At 54.7% G+C, this 18,384-nt stretch overlaps 6 protein-coding genes across 6 annotated transcripts; 3 read left to right on the forward strand and 3 right to left on the reverse strand.

The window, feature by feature from the left end:
* Positions 1 to 1,696: 1,696 nt before the first annotated feature.
* Positions 1,697 to 2,607, forward strand: CCM_06291 (uncharacterized protein; the record flags this gene model as incomplete). The annotated part of the gene is made up of 4 exons (XM_006671432.1): positions 1,697 to 1,846; positions 1,996 to 2,441; positions 2,547 to 2,565; positions 2,587 to 2,607. The coding sequence occupies 4 exons, from the start codon at positions 1,697 to 1,699 to the stop codon at positions 2,605 to 2,607; spliced, it is 636 nt and encodes a 211-aa protein (XP_006671495.1).
* Positions 2,608 to 4,162: 1,555 nt separating this feature from the next.
* Positions 4,163 to 6,050, forward strand: CCM_06292 (calnexin precursor; the record flags this gene model as incomplete). Its single annotated transcript, XM_006671433.1, has 4 exons — positions 4,163 to 4,273; positions 4,367 to 4,667; positions 4,721 to 5,505; positions 5,562 to 6,050. 4 exons carry the CDS (start codon positions 4,163 to 4,165, stop codon positions 6,048 to 6,050), a joined length of 1,686 nt encoding a protein of 561 aa, XP_006671496.1.
* Positions 6,051 to 6,941: 891 nt separating this feature from the next.
* Positions 6,942 to 8,725, forward strand: CCM_06293 (methylmalonate-semialdehyde dehydrogenase; the record flags this gene model as incomplete). Its single annotated transcript, XM_006671434.1, has 2 exons — positions 6,942 to 7,617; positions 7,671 to 8,725. The coding sequence occupies 2 exons, from the start codon at positions 6,942 to 6,944 to the stop codon at positions 8,723 to 8,725; spliced, it is 1,731 nt and encodes a 576-aa protein (XP_006671497.1).
* A 1,499-nt stretch (positions 8,726 to 10,224) lies between these two features.
* On the reverse strand, positions 10,225 to 10,891 carry CCM_06294 (uncharacterized protein; the record flags this gene model as incomplete). Its single annotated transcript, XM_006671435.1, has 2 exons — positions 10,225 to 10,728; positions 10,796 to 10,891. 2 exons carry the CDS (start codon positions 10,889 to 10,891, stop codon positions 10,225 to 10,227), a joined length of 600 nt encoding a protein of 199 aa, XP_006671498.1.
* A 1,892-nt stretch (positions 10,892 to 12,783) lies between these two features.
* CCM_06295 (phenol 2-monooxygenase) lies at positions 12,784 to 15,912 on the reverse strand (the record flags this gene model as incomplete). The annotated part of the gene is made up of 6 exons (XM_006671436.1): positions 12,784 to 13,085; positions 13,142 to 14,173; positions 14,240 to 14,649; positions 14,704 to 14,924; positions 14,998 to 15,210; positions 15,682 to 15,912. The coding sequence occupies 6 exons, from the start codon at positions 15,910 to 15,912 to the stop codon at positions 12,784 to 12,786; spliced, it is 2,409 nt and encodes an 802-aa protein (XP_006671499.1).
* Positions 15,913 to 16,648: 736 nt separating this feature from the next.
* On the reverse strand, positions 16,649 to 17,835 carry CCM_06296 (dehydrogenase/reductase SDR family member 8 precursor; the record flags this gene model as incomplete). Its single annotated transcript, XM_006671437.1, has 2 exons — positions 16,649 to 17,382; positions 17,442 to 17,835. 2 exons carry the CDS (start codon positions 17,833 to 17,835, stop codon positions 16,649 to 16,651), a joined length of 1,128 nt encoding a protein of 375 aa, XP_006671500.1.
* Between the last annotated feature and the right edge of the window lie 549 nt (positions 17,836 to 18,384).

Below are 18,384 nucleotides of genomic sequence, written 5' to 3' on the forward strand. Positions count from 1 at the left end.
AGATCTAGTTTAGCTTTATATATACTAATATATACTAATATATACTAATTTTTCTACTATACCCTTCTTAGCTGTGCGGTTGTTAGGGGGTTGTGTGCGGTCACCCCGTGTTCGACGTTAGAGAAAAGTGTATTTGTACATCCGTACTATTAGTGTTGAACCAGCGCAAGCAGCCAATTCAACGCACCTTGATTCCAACAATTAACTAGTGAGTCACCGAATTCTGCACGAGGTCAGGGAGGCAAAGTGACAAACGGCAGCGACAAGACAAAGCCGCCGATCCCCTCAGACATTGTCTGCCACAAAGCCGGGCGCCAAGTAAACATGGACGCTTTGCCAGCAAATACGAGCGAGGTGGCCGCATGGGAGCGACCGATCGCTCACTGCCCCTCCCTCCTTTTATCACGGTGCTACTACAAGAGGGAGACGTTGTGGCGAAAGAAGCGTGTTTTTGTAGCTGAGAATCGGGGGGACAATTGTCGGCCCATCGCGACTTGATGACTGGGACGGGACGGAGAGTGCCTACAGACCATTCTGGGAAGAGACGCCGGCCAAATGAGCCAGGGGATTGGCTGGCAGCTGAGCTTGCCTCAAACCCCAACTAGCCAGGGGCACGGCCGCCACAAAAAGGGCAGTTGACGCGAGTGCTCATTTTAATTATTAAAAAAAAAACATGCAGTCCAGTCCGTTGACACTTTGTTGACGGTGGTGAGTGGTGACTGCATGACTTGCCAAGTGCGCGCGCCCTGCACTGCAGCCTGCAAAGCAACCCCGAGGAATCCCAGACCGCGAACGATGCCGGTATTTGCGACACTGTCTTGGTGAAGAACCGACCCTGCTGGCATGCTGGGAAAAAAAGAAAGAGACATTTTGGGTACAGATGTCGCGTGAGGTATGGTCGGGCAACAAGCCGGCGCGCGCGCGCCCATGTCTAGGATGGGCCTTGCGCACATCCCCATGCCTCCTCCAGCTTTTTCGTCGCCGCGCTGACTCCAGCTAGAGCTGGCTGGGCGCTAACTAAATAATAAACAAATAATGAGGAATACTTCCGTGGTCCGTACCAATGCCCATCACCACGCTTCTTCCACAGCCACTGTCTGTGAAACGGGACGAGGTACCAGCTACAACGTCCTTGCGTCCCCTTCTCATCTCGTACGCCGGCGCTCAACACCCTCTTTGGACAAGGAACCAAACCCACCCATCCCCAGTTCCCCCAATTATTTGCGCCTTGATTGCGGGTTAGTATGAGTTTAGCTGGTGCCTGCAATGGGTCCAAGCTTCTCGTGTCGTACCGTACCGGGCTTGCATGGGCAGACAACAGCAAAAAATCTCGTACTTGGTACTGTTATTTGCCCACTTGCCACACCAGAACCACAAAGTCACCCCCCTCGGAATGTGATGCCCAGCAACCACTGACCACACACACCCATCAGGTCGCCGCCATCCATTCGGGCGGGTGCGGCACGGGAAGACGGAGCAGGGTCAAGGAAAAAAAGACTATAATAAATGCATGCCCGTCGCGCGCTCCCCCACCCCCCTCGCCCGTCCCCTTCTCTCTCTCTCTCTCTCCCCATCCCCCAACTACACTCGTTATATCAAGTCTCTCGTTGCTTGCTCTTTCTACTTCTCTTTTCTTCCAACGTAATACCAACTACTCTTTTCCCCCTCTTAATACCCCCAAAACAACACATTCAAGATGCGCTTCACTGCTCTTCTCGCTCTCGGCGCTGCCGTCGTCGTCTCGGCCCAGTCTGCCACCACCAGCGCCGCCGCTCCCGCCTCGTCCCAGGAGACTTGCCTCAAGAACTGCGGCACTGACGTTGTCTGCAGGGCTCACTGCGCCGGTGTACGTATCTAACCCCACGCTTCCCATGGCCAAAAGTGCTTCATGTTCCCCCATTGTGTGTTCAGATCTCTGTCTAGGGGCGATCACAACGCTATGCTGAACCCCTGCCAGGCTGTTTTGGCTCCAAATACTGACCTCACTCTTCGCAGGTCCCTGTGCCCGACGAGGGCCAAGTCAACGACACCACCCAGTGCGCCATGAAGTGCCCCCAGGGCGACGGCAGCCCCTCGGACACGCAAAAGTACTCCGACTGCGTCCAGGGCTGCATCTCGCAGCACTTCTTCAACTCCCAGTCGGGCACCCCCAGCGCCACCGGCGGCTCCGGCGCCGGCGCCGCTGCCGGCAGCTCTGTCACGGCCACCGCCTCCAGCTCCAGTGCTGCCGTCTCCAGCGCGAGCTCCGCCGCCGGTAGCAGTGCCAGCAGCGCCGCCCACAGCTCCGCCAGCTCCGCCGCGTCCAGCGCCTCCAAGACCGCCGAGGCTTCGCAGAGCAGCACCAGCGCCAGTGCCAGCGCGACTGCCACCAAGAATGCCGCTGCTGGCCTGACTGGTGTCTCGGCCACCCTTCTCGGCTTCGTCGCTGCTCTCTTTGCTCTGTAAATTATGCTCAGCTTTGTGTACTGTCGCTGTCTCACGCTTGGACACGTCATGTTGGTTTATTTGGCCCGAGGATGTAATGCGATCAGGATCGTCCATGGCAGCGGATCGGGATATGAACTGGTAAGTAATATACATACGTAGTTAGTCAATCTGGTGTCATAGTTTGTGGCGCCAGGCTTAATCAAAAGAGTTCGTCTCTGGGCTCAGAATCTCTTGAATCTCTTGACTGTGCTCATTGGTCGTGTTTGCTATGGCAACCTAGACTGTTTTCGTACCCTATACCTCAATTTGAGGCATGCGAATTGTCGTTTTGTCAGCTAGGAGGAGAGGATGAAGGCATTCTGCAATCGCGCGAGATCGAACGGATCTTTCCATCGGTATAATCCCCCACATTCCCCGTCGTTCGTCTGCCGAGTGTCATTTGGCATTGGGTGGTATCTATCCGAAGCAATCTGGCTCCCCACAGTGAGGCGTACGTGGCGGCTGCAGCAGAGGCTGGCGTCCACGGGCAACGCTGGATCATTCAACTCGAGCCATAATTGATCGAGGACACTCAAGATGCACTACAGAGTCCAATTGACTGGTCAATCATCTCCTCGAAAAGTAAACCGGTGGCAGCCTTGCATCGAGAGTTTTGTCTGTGCTGGAATGTTTTGTGGAGAGGTGCCGATGGTGGCTGCGGGGACAGCTTTTTGGAGAAGAGGGCGATGGCAGTGCCAAAGAGGTTCCCGACAGGCCATTGTTCATCGGCAACATGCTTCGAGTACACAATGGATACTCATAAGCGCCGTCTACACTGTACAAGTCAATGAGTAGCCTGCGACACCTCGCGTGTTTATTGTTCTGCGAATGACGCTGTTAGTTAGTTTCATTTATGCGCGACATCTGTCCATCCGTGGAATACTCGGTTGGTACACGTGGCCTGGAGCGCTTCCAGAGTGAGCCGGAGGTGAGTGCCACCCATCTCCACTCCGGGGCTTTGTACCTTAGTAGGGGCTCTGTGGCGGACAAGGTGAGCCAGCGGCTAGGTTGGTACCTAGAGCTTGGGAGTAATTCAGAGGAGGTGGCCGCTAGTCATCAATCCGAGGACAGAATCCGACTACAAAAGTGCAAAACAAAAGCAACAAAACATGTTAGTACAGGTAGGAGCCAAAAATAAAATCGCCGGCGCATTGTGTAGTTTGAAATCTGTGGCGTCGCATGGTGAAGCAGCTCTTGGAAGGGAACCTTAGTAGGCAGGTTTCGACAACCTTCCACAGGCCATCCCGCCACTATTGTGCCCCGGACAAGCACCCGAAGCGCAGGTAAAACAGGGCAGCGGGCGCTGCTAGAAAGGCTGAGAAGGCCTGGAGCATAACAGAGGCAGCTAATGTATTGTCACTGGTTCTTATTATTGCGTAACTCCGTACAGTGGGCGTACCCACCTGGTTGGAGCTCAGCCAACCCCCGCATGTGCTTTGCAGTAGTAGGGTCCTTTGGGTCCTCAAATCAACGTGTCCTTTTAGTGAATATTCCTAGTCGGGGTAGCTTTCCTCATCTACGCCAGAATTTCTTCATCGTCCACCTCTTTTCTCTTTTTCTGCTCAACCTCACTCTTGGTATTTCTGCACCGTCGAGCGCTGGGACGTCATTGGCATCTCTTTGTCCATCTGTCACCTCCCTGTTTTATTCCCCATCCCTCCTGTGTCTCCTGTCTTTTCTCCAACCCTTCATCATCATGAAGTTCAACGCTGCCGCTGCCGCAACTGCGGCCGCCGTGCTCGCTGGTGCCGCCCACGCTGAAGAGGCCGACCCTTCTCCTGTTGCCGTCGAGATCCCTACCTTTACTGTGAGTCTGCATCTCAATGGCAGCGGTCGCGCAGACGCCACCCGCTGCTCGCCAACAAGCACGACCTTGCCGCTGACACTTGCCATCCCCTAGCCCACCGCCATCAAGGCCGACTTCCTCGAGCAGTTCACCGATGATTGGGAGAAGCGCTGGAAGCCTTCTACCGCCAAGAAGGACATGAAGAAGAGCGCCGATAAGGACAAGGAGGAGGAAGAATGGGCCTACGTCGGCCAGTGGGCTGTCGAGGAGCCCACCGTCTACAACGGCGCTGTTGGCGACAAAGGTCTCGTTGTCAAGAACCCTGCCGCTCACCACGCCATCTCGGCCAAGTTCCCCAAGAAGATTGACAACAAGGGCAAGACCCTCGTCGTCCAATACGAGGTCAAGCTTCAGAGTAAGTCAAAGACGCTTCCCGCATGCGTGGGTAAACGCTGACATATTTTTCAGACGGCCTCGAGTGTGGTGGTGCCTACATGAAGCTGCTCCGCGACAACAAGGCTCTCCACCAGGAAGAGTTCAGCAATGCCACTCCCTATGTCATCATGTTTGGCCCTGACAAGTGCGGCCACACGAACAAGGTGCACTTCATCTTCAACCACAAGAACCCCAAGACGGGCGAGTACGAGGAGAAGCACCTCACCTCTGCCCCCTCGGCCAAGATTGTCAAGACAACCGAGCTCTACACTCTGATTGTCAACCCCGACAACACCTACGCCATCCGACAGAACGGCGAGGATGTCAAGTCTGGCTCTCTCCTTGAGGACTTTTCGCCGCCCGTCAACCCCGAGGCCGAGATTGACGACGCCAAGGACACCAAGCCCGAGGACTGGGTTGACCAGGCTCGCATCCCCGACCCCGAGGCCAAGAAGCCCGAGGATTGGGACGAGGAGGCTCCCTTCGAGATTGTTGATGAGGAGGCCACCAAGCCCGAGGACTGGCTCGACGAGGAGCCCCTCACCATCGCTGACCCCGAGGCCCAGAAGCCTGAGGATTGGGACGTGGAGGAGGACGGTGACTTCATCGCCCCTACTGTGCCCAACCCCAAGTGCGGCGACGTCTCTGGCTGTGGTCCCTGGAAGAAGCCCATGAAGAAGAACCCCGACTACAAGGGCAAGTGGACCGCCCCCTACGTCGACAACCCCGACTACAAGGGACCTTGGGCTCCTCGCAAGATCAAGAACCCCGACTTCTTTGAGGACAAGACCCCCGCCAACTTTGAGCCCATGGGTGCTGTAAGTTTGGACCTCGATTCTCCAACCAGCTGGCCCGATTTACTAACAATTGATAGATTGGATTCGAGATCTGGACCATGCAGAGCGACATCCTGTTCAACAACATCTACATTGGCCACTCGATTGCTGACGCTGAGAAGCTTGGCAACGAGACCTTTGTTCCCAAGCACGCCGCCGAGCTCGCCCTGGCCGAGGCTGACAAGCCCAAGGTTGACGAGCCCCAGTCGCCGTCTGACCTCAAGTTCCTCGACGACCCGGTCCTGTACGTCCGCGAGAAGGTTGACCTGTTCCTCACCATTGCCCAGCGCGATCCTCTCGAGGCTGTGCGATTCGTTCCCGAGGTTGCCGCCGGTATTGGTGCCATTCTTGTCTCCCTGATTGCCGTGACGCTTGCAATCCTTGGCCTGGGTAGCAGCTCCTCGGCGCCCGCCCAGGGCAAGAAGACGGAGAAGACCAAGAAGGAGGAGGGCTCCAAGGCTACCACGACCGGAGCGGAGAAGGCCAAGGGTGAAGCTACTAAGCGTAACACGCGCAGCCAGAACTAAAGCGCATGTAATATTTGGGGGAGACGGCGAGGCGGAATACCAAAAATGAAATTGTTTGCGATGATAGCTGAGATTTGAGATGAAGCCCGATGTGTACGTTTCTACGACGCAATGTTTTAAGCCATTGAAATAGAGCTGTGTGGGAGTGCTGGGCATGTGTTTATAGTTTGTATGCTTTGCCAAGATAGCATCAATGTGAAAATAGTATATTTTAAGCTGGGCGGGATTAATTTCCGAGGGCGCGCCAAAGTGGCTTGGTCGAGGTGAAGACAAGTTTTACAAGTGGTCGAATTGAGTTCCGCAGGCTCTGAGGAATACCGGCGGCATTGAGAATTGCTCCGCACGTTCCACTTGAAATCTGATCTGGGTATCCGTACATAGTTAGATGTGCGCCCTCTGCAGCCCACACTGGCGGGTTGGCCATGGATCACACAGGGGGAGGGCGCCCTCAGGACAGAGTCTCTGAAGTCATTGTGGCTAGCCCGGTAACGGAGGAGGAGGTGAGACGGCGCAAGAGGCCAACGAACCAGTAAGAGGTTGAGAAGAGTGCGCCCTCGGCCGATGCGGAAGCCGGCGGCCCATTTTGCTACTAGTTGGAGCAAACTGGGCAAGGGTACGGATAATAATAATTTATTCGTAAACGGTTCGGGCCAAAGGTTGGCGCCCCACAATGTTCCTCTGTTACCCCGACCATAACCGCGCCTTCTCACCACACCGGTTCCATGTTCAAGGACAAGCCCGCCCCAAATAAGAAGCCGTCCCTCCCCTGCCCCCGATTGTTTCGCTCTTACAATAGTACGTTGGCTCTTTCATCTGCAAACCTCAACACCCACCTGCCCTCATCGTTGCCGATTGGGAACCCACCCCGTCGTCTCCGTTGAACTGTCAAAGATGCGTCGGCTCATCTCCCGTAGCGTCTCTGTCAGCGCCGCCGTCCGCTCACCCGCCTCGTCTGCTGCTCCCCGCTCGTCCGTCATCACCATGTCGTCCAAGAGCGGCCAGGCCTCTTCGGCCGCTCGACGACTCCACGCCACCGCCCAGCAGCTGCGTCCTGCCGCCGCCGCCGCGGGGCTGGCCTCGACCGCCACCAGCTACCCGACCACGCACGACAAGATCCAGACGGTCGAGGACACACCGTACTTTGTCGACAACAAGTTTGTGCAGTCCAAGGCGTCCAAATTCATCGACCTGCCCGACCCGGCCACCAATAACCTCGTCACGCGCGTCCCGCAGATGACGGACGAGGAGATGCGCGCCGCCGTCGCCAGCGCCGAGAAGGCGTTTGCCGAGTGGCGCAACACGTCGGTCCTGTACCGCCAGCAAATCATGTTCAAGTTTGTCGCCCTCATCCGCGAGAACTGGGACCGCCTCGCCGCCAGCATCACCCTCGAGCAGGGCAAGACCTTTGCCGACGCCAAGGGTGACGTCCTCCGCGGCCTGCAGGTCGCCGAGGCGGCGTGCGGCGCGCCCGAGCTGCTCAAGGGCGAGGTGCTCGAGGTCGCCAAGGACATGGAAACGAGAACCTACCGCGAGCCATTGGGCGTCGTGGCTGCCATCTGCCCCTTCAGTAAGTCCATTCCCCAAATGTATTAAAGTCGGAGCTTTGCTAATGTCACCTAGACTTCCCCGCCATGATTCCTCTCTGGTGTATTCCTATTGCCACCATCACCGGCAACACCCTCATCCTAAAGCCCTCGGAGCGTGATCCTGGCGCCGCCATGATCCTCGCTGAGCTGGTCCAAAAGGCGGGCTTCCCCGACGGCGTTGTCAACGTCATCCACGGCGCGCACAAGACGGTTGACTTCATCCTCGACGCGCCCGCCATCAAGGCCATTAGCTTCGTCGGCGGCAACAAGGCGGGCGAGTACATCTTCTCGCGTGGCTCGGCCAACGGCAAACGCGTGCAGGCCAACCTCGGAGCCAAGAACCACGCTGCCGTGCTGCCCGACTGCAACAAGAACCACTTCATCAACAGCGTCGTCGGTGCCGCCTTTGGCGCCGCCGGCCAGCGCTGCATGGCCCTCAGCACCCTCGTCATGGTCGGCGAGACCAAGGAGTGGCTGGCTGAGGTGGCCGAGAGCGCGCAAAAGCTCAAGGTTGACGGCGGCTTCGAGGAATGCACCGACGTCGGCCCCGTCATCTCGCCCCAAAGCAAGGAGCGCATCGAGAAGCTCATTGCTTCCGCCGAGAAGGAGGGCGCCACCATCTTACTCGACGGCCGCGGCCAGGCCCCGTCCAAGTATCCCAACGGCAACTTTATCGGCCCCACCATCATCTCCAACGTCACCCCCGATATGACGTGCTACAAGGAGGAGATTTTCGGCCCCGTCCTCGTCTGCCTTAACGTTGAGACCATTGACGACGCCATTGAGCTCATTAACAAGAACGAGTACGGCAACGGCGTCGCCATCTTCACCAAGTCAGGCCCCACCGCCGAGACGTTCCGTCGCCGCATTGAAGCCGGCCAGGTTGGTATCAATGTTCCTATTCCTGTGCCCCTGCCCATGTTCTCCTTTACCGGCAACAAGAAGAGCATTGCCGGCGGTGGTGCGAGCACCTTTTACGGCAAGCCTGGTATCAACTTTTACACGCAGCTCAAGACGGTCACTGCCCTGTGGCAGAGCAACGATGCTGTTGCGAAGAAGGCGACCGTCTCTATGCCTACGCTGCAGTAAGGAGAAGCAAAAGGGAGAAAAGGAGGTTGCTCAATCTGATCAAGACTTGCGCCATGAGCTTATAATGTTTGTAAATCTTAGCAATGGAAATAGCAAAGAAGAAATGTGCAGACACTAATGATTTATGGATGAATCGTAAAGAGCTGTCTGCGTGATTGTTATGGTGTCACCGGGAATGATGCATGTCATCTCGCTGTCAGTTTGCTACTGGGTGTTGTGTCATGAGATATCCCGATTACATTAACAGTAGGCAACGGGATGAAGAGTTCCGACATTGAATATTCATTGTGTCTATATATTATTCAGGTGTTGGGCCGACCAACACTTGCGAATGTGCCTGGCAAGGAAGTTCATCCTCATTACTGGCCTACACCTTGGATCCTAGGGTATTCTGGCTTCTTTGAATCTTTTTTTTTTGTTCACGTAGGTTTTGTTTAACGTAGCAAGACTTGTTTCACATTGATCAATTAGTAGCTCTCACTTTCTTCTCAATTGCCACCTGTAGACTCTGCAGCCAGACGATCTATTTCTTGCCCCGAGACCAGCAACAACCGGCCTCGCACCACGTCGCATAGCTCACCTCTTGGCGTGATTGAACCAGCTCTACTGTGTACTTCTGTTTCTTCTTCTTTTTTCTTCTTCTCTACAGTGCGTGTGCCACCGTCTCATGCGTGCTAGCAACACTCAGGCCGAGTTGGCGGCAAAAAACCTCGTATAGCTGGTGAACTTGTGTGTGTGTGTGAGCCCTGCCGAGAGAATGATCGTGGTTGGTAGGCCAGGGACTTGAGGAATTAGTCGGATAACGTACGGCGGGAACCGATCGCGCTATTCCATGCTGCGCCGCTTATACGCACGTTGTTGTTCAAGCTTTCACCTCATCGTCCCAAGAATCGCCGTCACAAGAGCCATCCTTCTGGGGCCGCTTCCTCCTGCCAATATTCGCAAATCGACTGGGCTCTAGTACGCTCTGAGCACCATCGTCACAAGATCCATCCGTCCCGTGCCGTTTCCTCGGTGCTCAAAGCGGGGGTCGCTGTTGCTTGGGATTGTGGCCAGCTTGTGATACTCTGGTGATTAGTTCTGTGCGAGATGGTGACATCTAAAACAATGTTAGCAAATGTTAGCAAATGTTAGCAAATGTTAGCAAATGTTAGCAAGGCATTTAACTTTAGTAGTGCAATATAACGTCTTACTCAACTATAATCTAAAGGAGCTCATTTTGATTATCTCAGTTCCATCGTCAAGTTCCCGGCCTGCCGCAAGGGCAGCGAAGAACATTAGTCCACGACGAAGCGATACCCCACGACGTCTTTTCTCAATTGTTCATTGACTACATCTGGTTCGCACCTTGCTACTGAGGTCTTAGTCGACTGTTAGTGATCATCACTGTTCCGCCCTGCGATATGTTAGGGGTTCCATCGAGTTGCAGCCGGCGAAGCCAGCGCCCAGCAACATTCCGTTCAATCATCACAACGCACACACCAAGAACTGGCGGGCTTTTACTGTACAAGCTCATCAACCACCGCTTCAAGGTGGCGCAAGACGCGAGCCTTTCGCAAGAGGACCAAGTCCTCGCCCGTCGACACCGCAGCGGCCGCGTCCTCAAACACGCCCTCCTCCTCCTCCAGCATGACAAAAACGGCGCGAAGCGCTGTCCGGAACATGGACTCCTCCTGGAGAGAGAACAAATTTGCGTTAGCAGGCCGGCTTGCTAAAGGGGGGCTTGTTTTTTTGGAAAGCGAGTTGTATTTGAAACTTGCAGCTTTCGTGCCATCTTGGCACGCCATCGTCAGACGCCGGGCAAACGGGATCGCCACGGCCGGGCATGGCTCGCACTTGTGGTTGGACTTGGCGCAGCGCTCGCACTTCTCCTTGTGCACCGTCTTCTTTACCGGCACAAAGTCGAAGCACTCGCCGTCGCCCTTGCCAGAGAGCGCGGATTTGGCGCATCCCAGACAGGGGATCGCTCGGCGAAGCTCGGGAGCCGGCTTCTTTGCAGGGGGCTAGAGGGAGAAGCGATGATGAGCTGTGTTTGTCAAGACCAGCAAAAAAAAAGCGCAAAGTACTCACACGGAACTCTGACAAGGCCACCCGCTCTACCCGCTCGACGGCGGACGTGGTCTGCATCTCTTCTCCGGGAGGTACTTTGGAAGCTCTTCCAGTCATGGCTGTGGAACATCTATGTGTTGTTTACATAAGATGGTAGTGTAGCTAATACAGATCGCAGAGGAATAACAGAAGTGAAGATGATAGGGAAATCAGCCTTGTATTCATGGAAGCAATGTTGAGAAACATCTCACTTCGTCTGTCAATTCCTAGTCACCCTTCAGTTGTGGCTTGGGGTCGTGAGACAACGCCACATCTCAGTTATCGCTCATCCACGCTTTTCGTCGGTGTAGATAAGATAAGCCCGCTTATCGGGGCAGTGCATCTCCGTCAAGAGTAACTAGCGGACGATGGATTCAACGGTTCTTCATCGTACTTTTGGTTCATCATCATGAGCAAACTTTCTTCCTCCTATATTACACAGAGCTCACCGAACTTCTCCCTCGCTCTCGTCCTACCCTCCCGCGCGCCACCTCCCATCTTTTGCCACGCCAGACGGCCCCCCAGCACAAGTTCGAGGGCGAAATCGGTAAAACACAATGGCGCGAAAGCAAAGGTCAAACGATCGCAAAAGCTGCACGTAGCTCCCAAATGCAAAGTCCCAGCGCGGGGGTAGACTCCTGACTCAAAGAGAAGCGGCGCACACGCTCCGGCACTACATGCAGCGCGGACAGGATTCATGCGGACAACATTGTGGTGCTGGCCAGCATTGCGAGCCGCCTCTCTGACGCACCGTCGCGCCGTTTTGTGTTGTAGGTGTTTGATAAGCGGGAGAATCCCCGGGTGAGGACTGGCCTACATACCTGGGACGGGCCGGCCTCGCGGACGCGGGGCCGCGCGCCTCTTTTTGTGTCTCGACGCCCCGCGCGCAACGTCGTTTCCTAACTCGAGGCAGCCCGAGCTACGATACCCAAACGAGGCGGAGGTGCATCTCCTCTTCGGGCAGGCGTACCGACTACAGGGAGAAGAGCACAGGCTCCGCCCCAGCGTAAGCGAATGCCCAAAGACAGAGAAGACTGGATGCCAAATATAGACATACATGACTCACCAAGTCACTGCAGAGCCCGGAGACCAAAGATGCCATGCCATGGTAGAGGAGCAGGGGTAAGACAATGCGCCACAGATCTGGTGAACAAATCTTGTCCGCCAATGTCCGTCTTTTTGCACTGAATTGGCCCAATAAACCACCGGTCAAGAACCTTGTTATCTTATTCTTGTTCCGCATAGTTCTCTCCATCCTTCCAAATGAGTCACTTAAGCTTCTTTTTATGTCTGTTTTTGTCTCGTCACCCGCATCATGCATGGACAGGGTACGGCAAGTGGGCGGGCGTCGCCATGCCTGGGGGCTGGTCTCAAATCCTATTACGGATACGATTTGGGCTGCGTGATGGGAAATGTGATGTTGACCCGAACACGCCAAGCCGGACCCCTGTCGTGGCTGATTGCCACTTCGTCATATAAAGCGCACGGCCTTTTGGTCGCGGAATGGCCAACAGACGTAGCTAAATTCAGAGGGCTGGGATTTCAAATCGTTGCAAGGGAAAAAAGGCAATCCAACCCAAATTAATTTCTTCAAGATTTTTAACTCGTCAGGTCATCGTCGCGCTCATCGTACCTGCCCCAGACACAAACGCATCAGGCTGTGCAAGTAAGTCTGCATGGCGACCACGGCCAACAGTGGAAGATGGGGGGCCACATGCAAAACGTGGGGTTATTTTGCATTAACACTGCGGTGTCGAGTGTGCATTGTGTGCCATTATCACTGGAGCAGAAAGCTTTCAGTCCAAAGCGTCGTTCCATGGACAAACAGTCCGTATATGTTGTACATTAGCTGGCCTCTTGTTTGGAGATAAACCGCTTCTTGAGAAGCGACGGGCAACTTGGTTCGTGGAAATATATAAACGCCTTTATGAGGAGATGAAATATACAATAACAAGGGATATTTTGGCTCATTACGTCGAGGGCTCGTTGGGCAGCTTGAGGAACCCGCCGTAGTATTGGTCGAGCCACTTGGCCGCGTTGGCGCCAGACTCGTCGAGACCGGCATCCCAGCGCCGGACGGAGCCGACGTAGCCGTCTGGTCGGACGGTGATGATGGCCACCTCGCCCGGTGCCAGTCGTCCGAGCCACTTCTCGGTACAACGCATGCCGCGGGTATCTTGCTCAGGGACATTATCCAGGTACAGAGTCCAGCGGTTTTCTTGCAACAGCAGCGGCAGGTCCGAAATCTCAAATTCCGACTTGCGCATACTCGCTGGAAAGCGCTGTTAGCGACGTCTCTGCCAGTACTGCCACCACAGGAGTACTTACTAATGAGAGCAAACGTGAATAGCTCGCTGGCTTTGACATAGCGCTCTGGCCGGGTATATACATCTTCAGGGACTGTAGTTCTGGGTTGTCGCGCGTACGAGGCCGTCGCCGCCGCAGATAATGCATTTACAAACGAGGTGCGCGAGGAAATGGAGTTGCAGAATGATTCGAGAAACGTGGCAGATTGGAAAACATCCCATGCGAAGAGATATATGCGAAACTGGCCCATCATGGGAATGTCGAGCTGGATGTCTACGGGGTTGGCGTCAATATAACGAGTGACCTTGGCAGGTGGGAGAATGCTTCCAGGACGCGCCGCTTCGGGGCAAGGGAACGATGCCTCATCATGGATGATAGATGGCTGTGTGAGGATGCTAGGGCCATATTCAGCACCAATGCCCGAGATGAAGCGGACATTAAACAAGAAGTTCTTGGCTAGCGCAACAGCATCACCGTTGGCAATCTGGTTGGCGTGTTCATAGTCAAAGTTGACCAGGTCGAGAGCAACCTTGCGGCGTTCTTCTTCGTAGCTACACATGAGCTCTGGGCGTGCAAAACCTCGAACCGCAAGGTTGAGCTTCCATGCAAGATTCCATGAATCATGCATTGCTGTATTCATGCCCTGTGCCGATTTGGGCGAATGCGTGTGGCTGGCGTCGCCTGCAAGGAAGACAGAGGCTGTCTCGTCGCTGAAATGACTTGCTAACCGCTGCCCAACTTGATAGCGCCCGAACCATTCAATACAACTCCAGTCAATATTAAAAGGTGCCATTATTTTTCGGGCCTGCTCCATGACGAACGATTGGCCGAGGTCGTCGCCTCGAGCAAGATCGGCGAGAGCAGTTGGCGTTTGGCATGATTTGAGCTCAATGTAGAGGCGGGTCATGTTGCGTTCGCGCGGCACGATCAAAATCGACCCATGCTCTTCCGAATAAACAAGAGTCTTGGACCAAATGTCGGGAAAGTCTGTAATTAGCTCACCATCGAGGACACCCCAGATGGCAGGCTGTGAGACACCAACGGCTTCGACTCCTGGCATGGCCTTACGGACTCGGGAATGCGCGCCGTCACCTTTTCTGTAGTTAGCTCTAGTCATACTCAGTTTGCAGGGCAACAGCTTACATCCAACAAGAAATTCTGCTAGAATCGGTTGAATATCGTCGCTATCAGCGCCCTTATAGTTAACTTGAAGGGACGATTGACCGATGTTGGTCGGAAGCTGATCGTATGATTCGAACGAAACATTACGAATAACCTCCTTGCCGCGCAAACGCATATCGTCCATGAACAAGTCCTCAACCATCCCTTGATGAGCGAGCAGGATGCATGGGTCGAGAACGTCGATTACCGGAGGATAGTGGACTTCGCGACCCAATCGGTGGAGTTGTTCAGTCGAGGTACTGCGCCAGAATGAAATGTCAAATACCTTGACACCACGTTGCAATAGAGGGTCAGCTAGGCGCATCTGGCGGAATGTCTCTATCGTTTTTGGTTGTAGTCCATCGGCACTGTTGACATGTAAGTGACAAAACACAAGAGATGGTGAGAGGGAGTGTAGCTACCGGCCGACTGTTGTTTTCCCGTCTCTGTCATCGATCACTTGTACATCGATACCAAATCTGGCGAGGTTGCATGCGAGCATCAAACCCGCTGGGCCAGCTCCGACGACACAAACCTGGCACTGGGGTGTTGACGCTCTCGGTAGTTGCATGCGGGAGAGAGAGGCCGATACTTCGCCATTTGGGGAGGGTGTATGTCTGAGGATTTGCTCTTCGCTGGGATGCTGCCCTGGAGATCTGACTGCTTGCAGAATACCTGGCGCCATGCTGACGGTTGTGTCCGAGATGGTGGCGTACAGGGTAGGCAGCGGCGCGTGGTGTGTTGGCGCTGTCGATACTGGTTGCCAGAAAATTGTGCAACCGCACGAAAAAAAAAGGCGATAGAGTTAAAGGGAGCGGTGCGGGTTGATCGTTGCGGCCTGAAACTATTTTCGATTTGTGCGACAGGCAGGCAACAACCGGTATTTGGTTTGACTCGGAGATTCCGTTGATTGAGGTAGTGGTGTGTGACTATACCGCTAAAACGACTAGATCCCACGAGTTTGGCGCCAGGATAGGCTCAGTGTGTTGGATAGTAGTTGTATAGATTTTGTGCGATGAATAAACGAGAAGGAATAGCGACGACGGCCGGTGTCGCTGTCACACGACGATGTAAGTGCGTAGTGGTGTGGTGGAAGAAGGTAAAGGCCACACACAATGTAGATGGAAGAAAAAAAGGAAGCTGCAGGCAAGATGAAACGAGTGCGATAAGGACAGGCAAATGGATGACAGTCCAGAGACCCGTTACCCCCAAGAAAAAGCGACGACTGGATAGTGGGAAAGTGGAAATGGCCATCGACTTAATCGTGAGATGGCATGATTTCTGGCGCGCGGTGGAGGCGAGACGGCTGGTTCGGGCCAAGACAGGAATGGCTTGCAGCAGCGAGTTCTTGGGGCAAGACTTTTTGGCAACGAAAAGTAAGCCAAGCGTGTAACAGGAACCCTGCGGACGGCCTGAATGGCATGGGCATTCTGCAGAGCGCCGGGCGGTGGCCCCGGAAAAAAAGCGCAGAAGTCGAGACTTTGTCCAGTCAGTGACAGTCTAAACTGCGGGCTGCGCCTGCGAGACCTCTGGGCGGGGCCGGTTGCGATGTCAAAGTGGTCTGATTTTGAGGTCCAGCTGGACACTTTGGTCGGTGTCAAAGTGGCGCCATTTCGCTCTCGCCACGACATCGTGTGTGCCGTCTTTGGGGTGTGTCGAGTGTGCCGTTTTTGATGCAAGCGCGGGCCCAACAAGCTCCGCATTATCATATTTCAGGCTGGTCCCATTCGTTGCTTCATGTAATTATTCTCCTTTGGTCCTGGTTCATGCATACTTTTTAGCCCTCGCTCCCAATCCACGGTTGGGGCCACCTGCGCGCGCGCCGCACCTGTTTGTGGCTCTGCACCACTCTCAGACTTTTTTGAGGTGCAGGCTCGTAACTTGACTACATAGTTACCTCGTAACTGAGATAAAATGCATGGTGCATGCTGACCGGATGATTCGGATCCTCTGTTCTTTTATCGATGTCGTCGTACAAGCTCGTGATGGTTTTGACATTGCGGTGACGGTTGTTGTAGGAGGGAGGAAAAAGTAAGCGTGCCAGTTAGAGCTGACAAACGGGCGGCCGACGACGGCCGGCACTTGAAATGGCACAATGGCACAATCGTACCTCTGCCAGTTGCAGCCTGCCAGCTGTCGCTGCCGACTGCAAATCACCTGCACCTCGCAAGGCGGCCAAGGGCTCCCAAACGGACGGCATATGAGTACATATGACTGTATTATTACTACTGCTACAACGAAAAGAAGCGCAAACGCAAGGAAAGGAGAACTACACAGTCCAGTCAGATCGCCTCGCTCAAAATCCCTCGACCAGATGTCTCAGTTTCTCTCCGGTAGCCTCACTCAGTCTGACGGTGGCTCCGGCTTTCAGTCTCGGGACACGAGCACCGTGCTCTCACCCGCGTCACTAGCCTTTTCTTTTTCAAAGGACGCATTCACATCCTTGATCACTTGGCGTCCCTTCCAGTTGGCCATGTACTTGTCTCCATCAATGCGTGACCTATAAGACAGCCAGTCCGGCAACACGCGCATCAGGGCTGCTATGGCACCCGTCTCGGGCAGAATGACGTTGCCGCTGCGGCCGGTGAGAACCTGTTTAACGATGCCCTCAGCCACTGTATCAACCTCTAGACTCGGCATCAGAAAGGCGTTGCCCTGGTCAAAACCCTGGAAGAGGGGCGTCTTAACATGGCCCGGGTGGACAATGACGGTCCGAACCTTGGGCGCGTGGTATCGGGTGACGAGCTCGGCGGAAAGACCTTCGTGGAAAGCCATCGCGGCGGCCTTGGACGCAGCGTAGTCGACCAAGGCTGGCGCTGTAACCCACGAGGCCGCAGAAGCAATGGTCACTACCATCCCGTGGTTGCGCTCAATCATGCTGGGAAGGAATGCCTTGGCAAGCCAGTAGTGGCAGAGCGCATTCACGTCGAACGTGAAGCGAACATCGCCAGGCTCAGATTCGAGAATGGTCTTGCCTCTTGCAACGCCAGCGTTGTTGATGAGGATTGTAGGGGCGCCGACTTCGCTGCGTACTCTCTCGGCAACTTCTTGTACGCTAGCTGGGGAGCGAAGGTCGCACTTGTAATGATGCACCCGCGAGGCTGCCTTGTATTAGTCGCGTTTTGATCAAATCGGGTACAGGTTGACCGCCGAAACTTACACGTCGCAAACGCCATGGGCTGAATGTCTAGAACGACAACCTTGATTGCCAGCTCGTCAAAGAGCTTGACCATCTGGGCGCCAATGCCAGCGGCGCCGCCCGTGATAAGAACAATCTCACGGGACCAATCATATCTGTCCTTGACCCAGTTGTTTCGAGTCTTGTCCGACAGATAGTTGACAATGGTTCTCAAAAGCCCCCAGTAGAAGAGTTTCTTGACACCGCCGTACGCGGTCGGGTGTAGAATGCTCAGGTCGCTTCCGCGCTTGGTGTAGCGTGCGAGCAGCAACAGCGGCAGTACTAGAGACGGATTGAGGGCGGTCCTAGCAAACAACTTGAAGAGGGGGACGCTGTAGAGACCCTCGCGGGGGAGAAATCCCTGGTGCATAGGCATGTTGAAAGACAAAAACGCGGGTTGAGTCTGGGGCTTCGTCGGATGTGTCGGAGCGGCTGGTCAGGTGTTGAAGCGCTTTACTTGCAGCGCCGCGATGAAAATGAATGAAAGACGTTTAATAAATGTACAGGCGGCCAGCGATTGATAACTGGCATTCACGGATGATGAGTTTCTGAAAGCGCGGGGCCTCAATGATGAAGGGTCATCGCCTACTTGGTACGCACTAGCACCCTCGGCAAGCTCAAAAGTGCGGAGAAGCTGCCCTGTCAGTGGCGTTGCACGGGACTAACCCGCTCCCATCTGTCCATAATAATAGCTAATTAACCAGTCAATGTCTCGCCGGCCCAATGTCCGTATTCCGATACGTTTGTCCGCCGGAGCCCTAGACCGGCCGAGCCCGACCGACCGGAAACGGGAATCGCAGAATAATGCGATCGACACCGGGCACGGGCGTCACACAACGATGCGATGACAACACTGGCAAACTGGCTGATGCGCGCTTGCACGTAGTACCAAGGTTTTGGCATATAGCCGCTTTCTTTACGCCTA

This window comes from Cordyceps militaris (assembly GCF_000225605.1).
Source record: "Cordyceps militaris CM01 unplaced genomic scaffold CCM_S00004, whole genome shotgun sequence".
Classification (NCBI taxonomy): domain Eukaryota; kingdom Fungi; phylum Ascomycota; class Sordariomycetes; order Hypocreales; family Cordycipitaceae; genus Cordyceps; species Cordyceps militaris.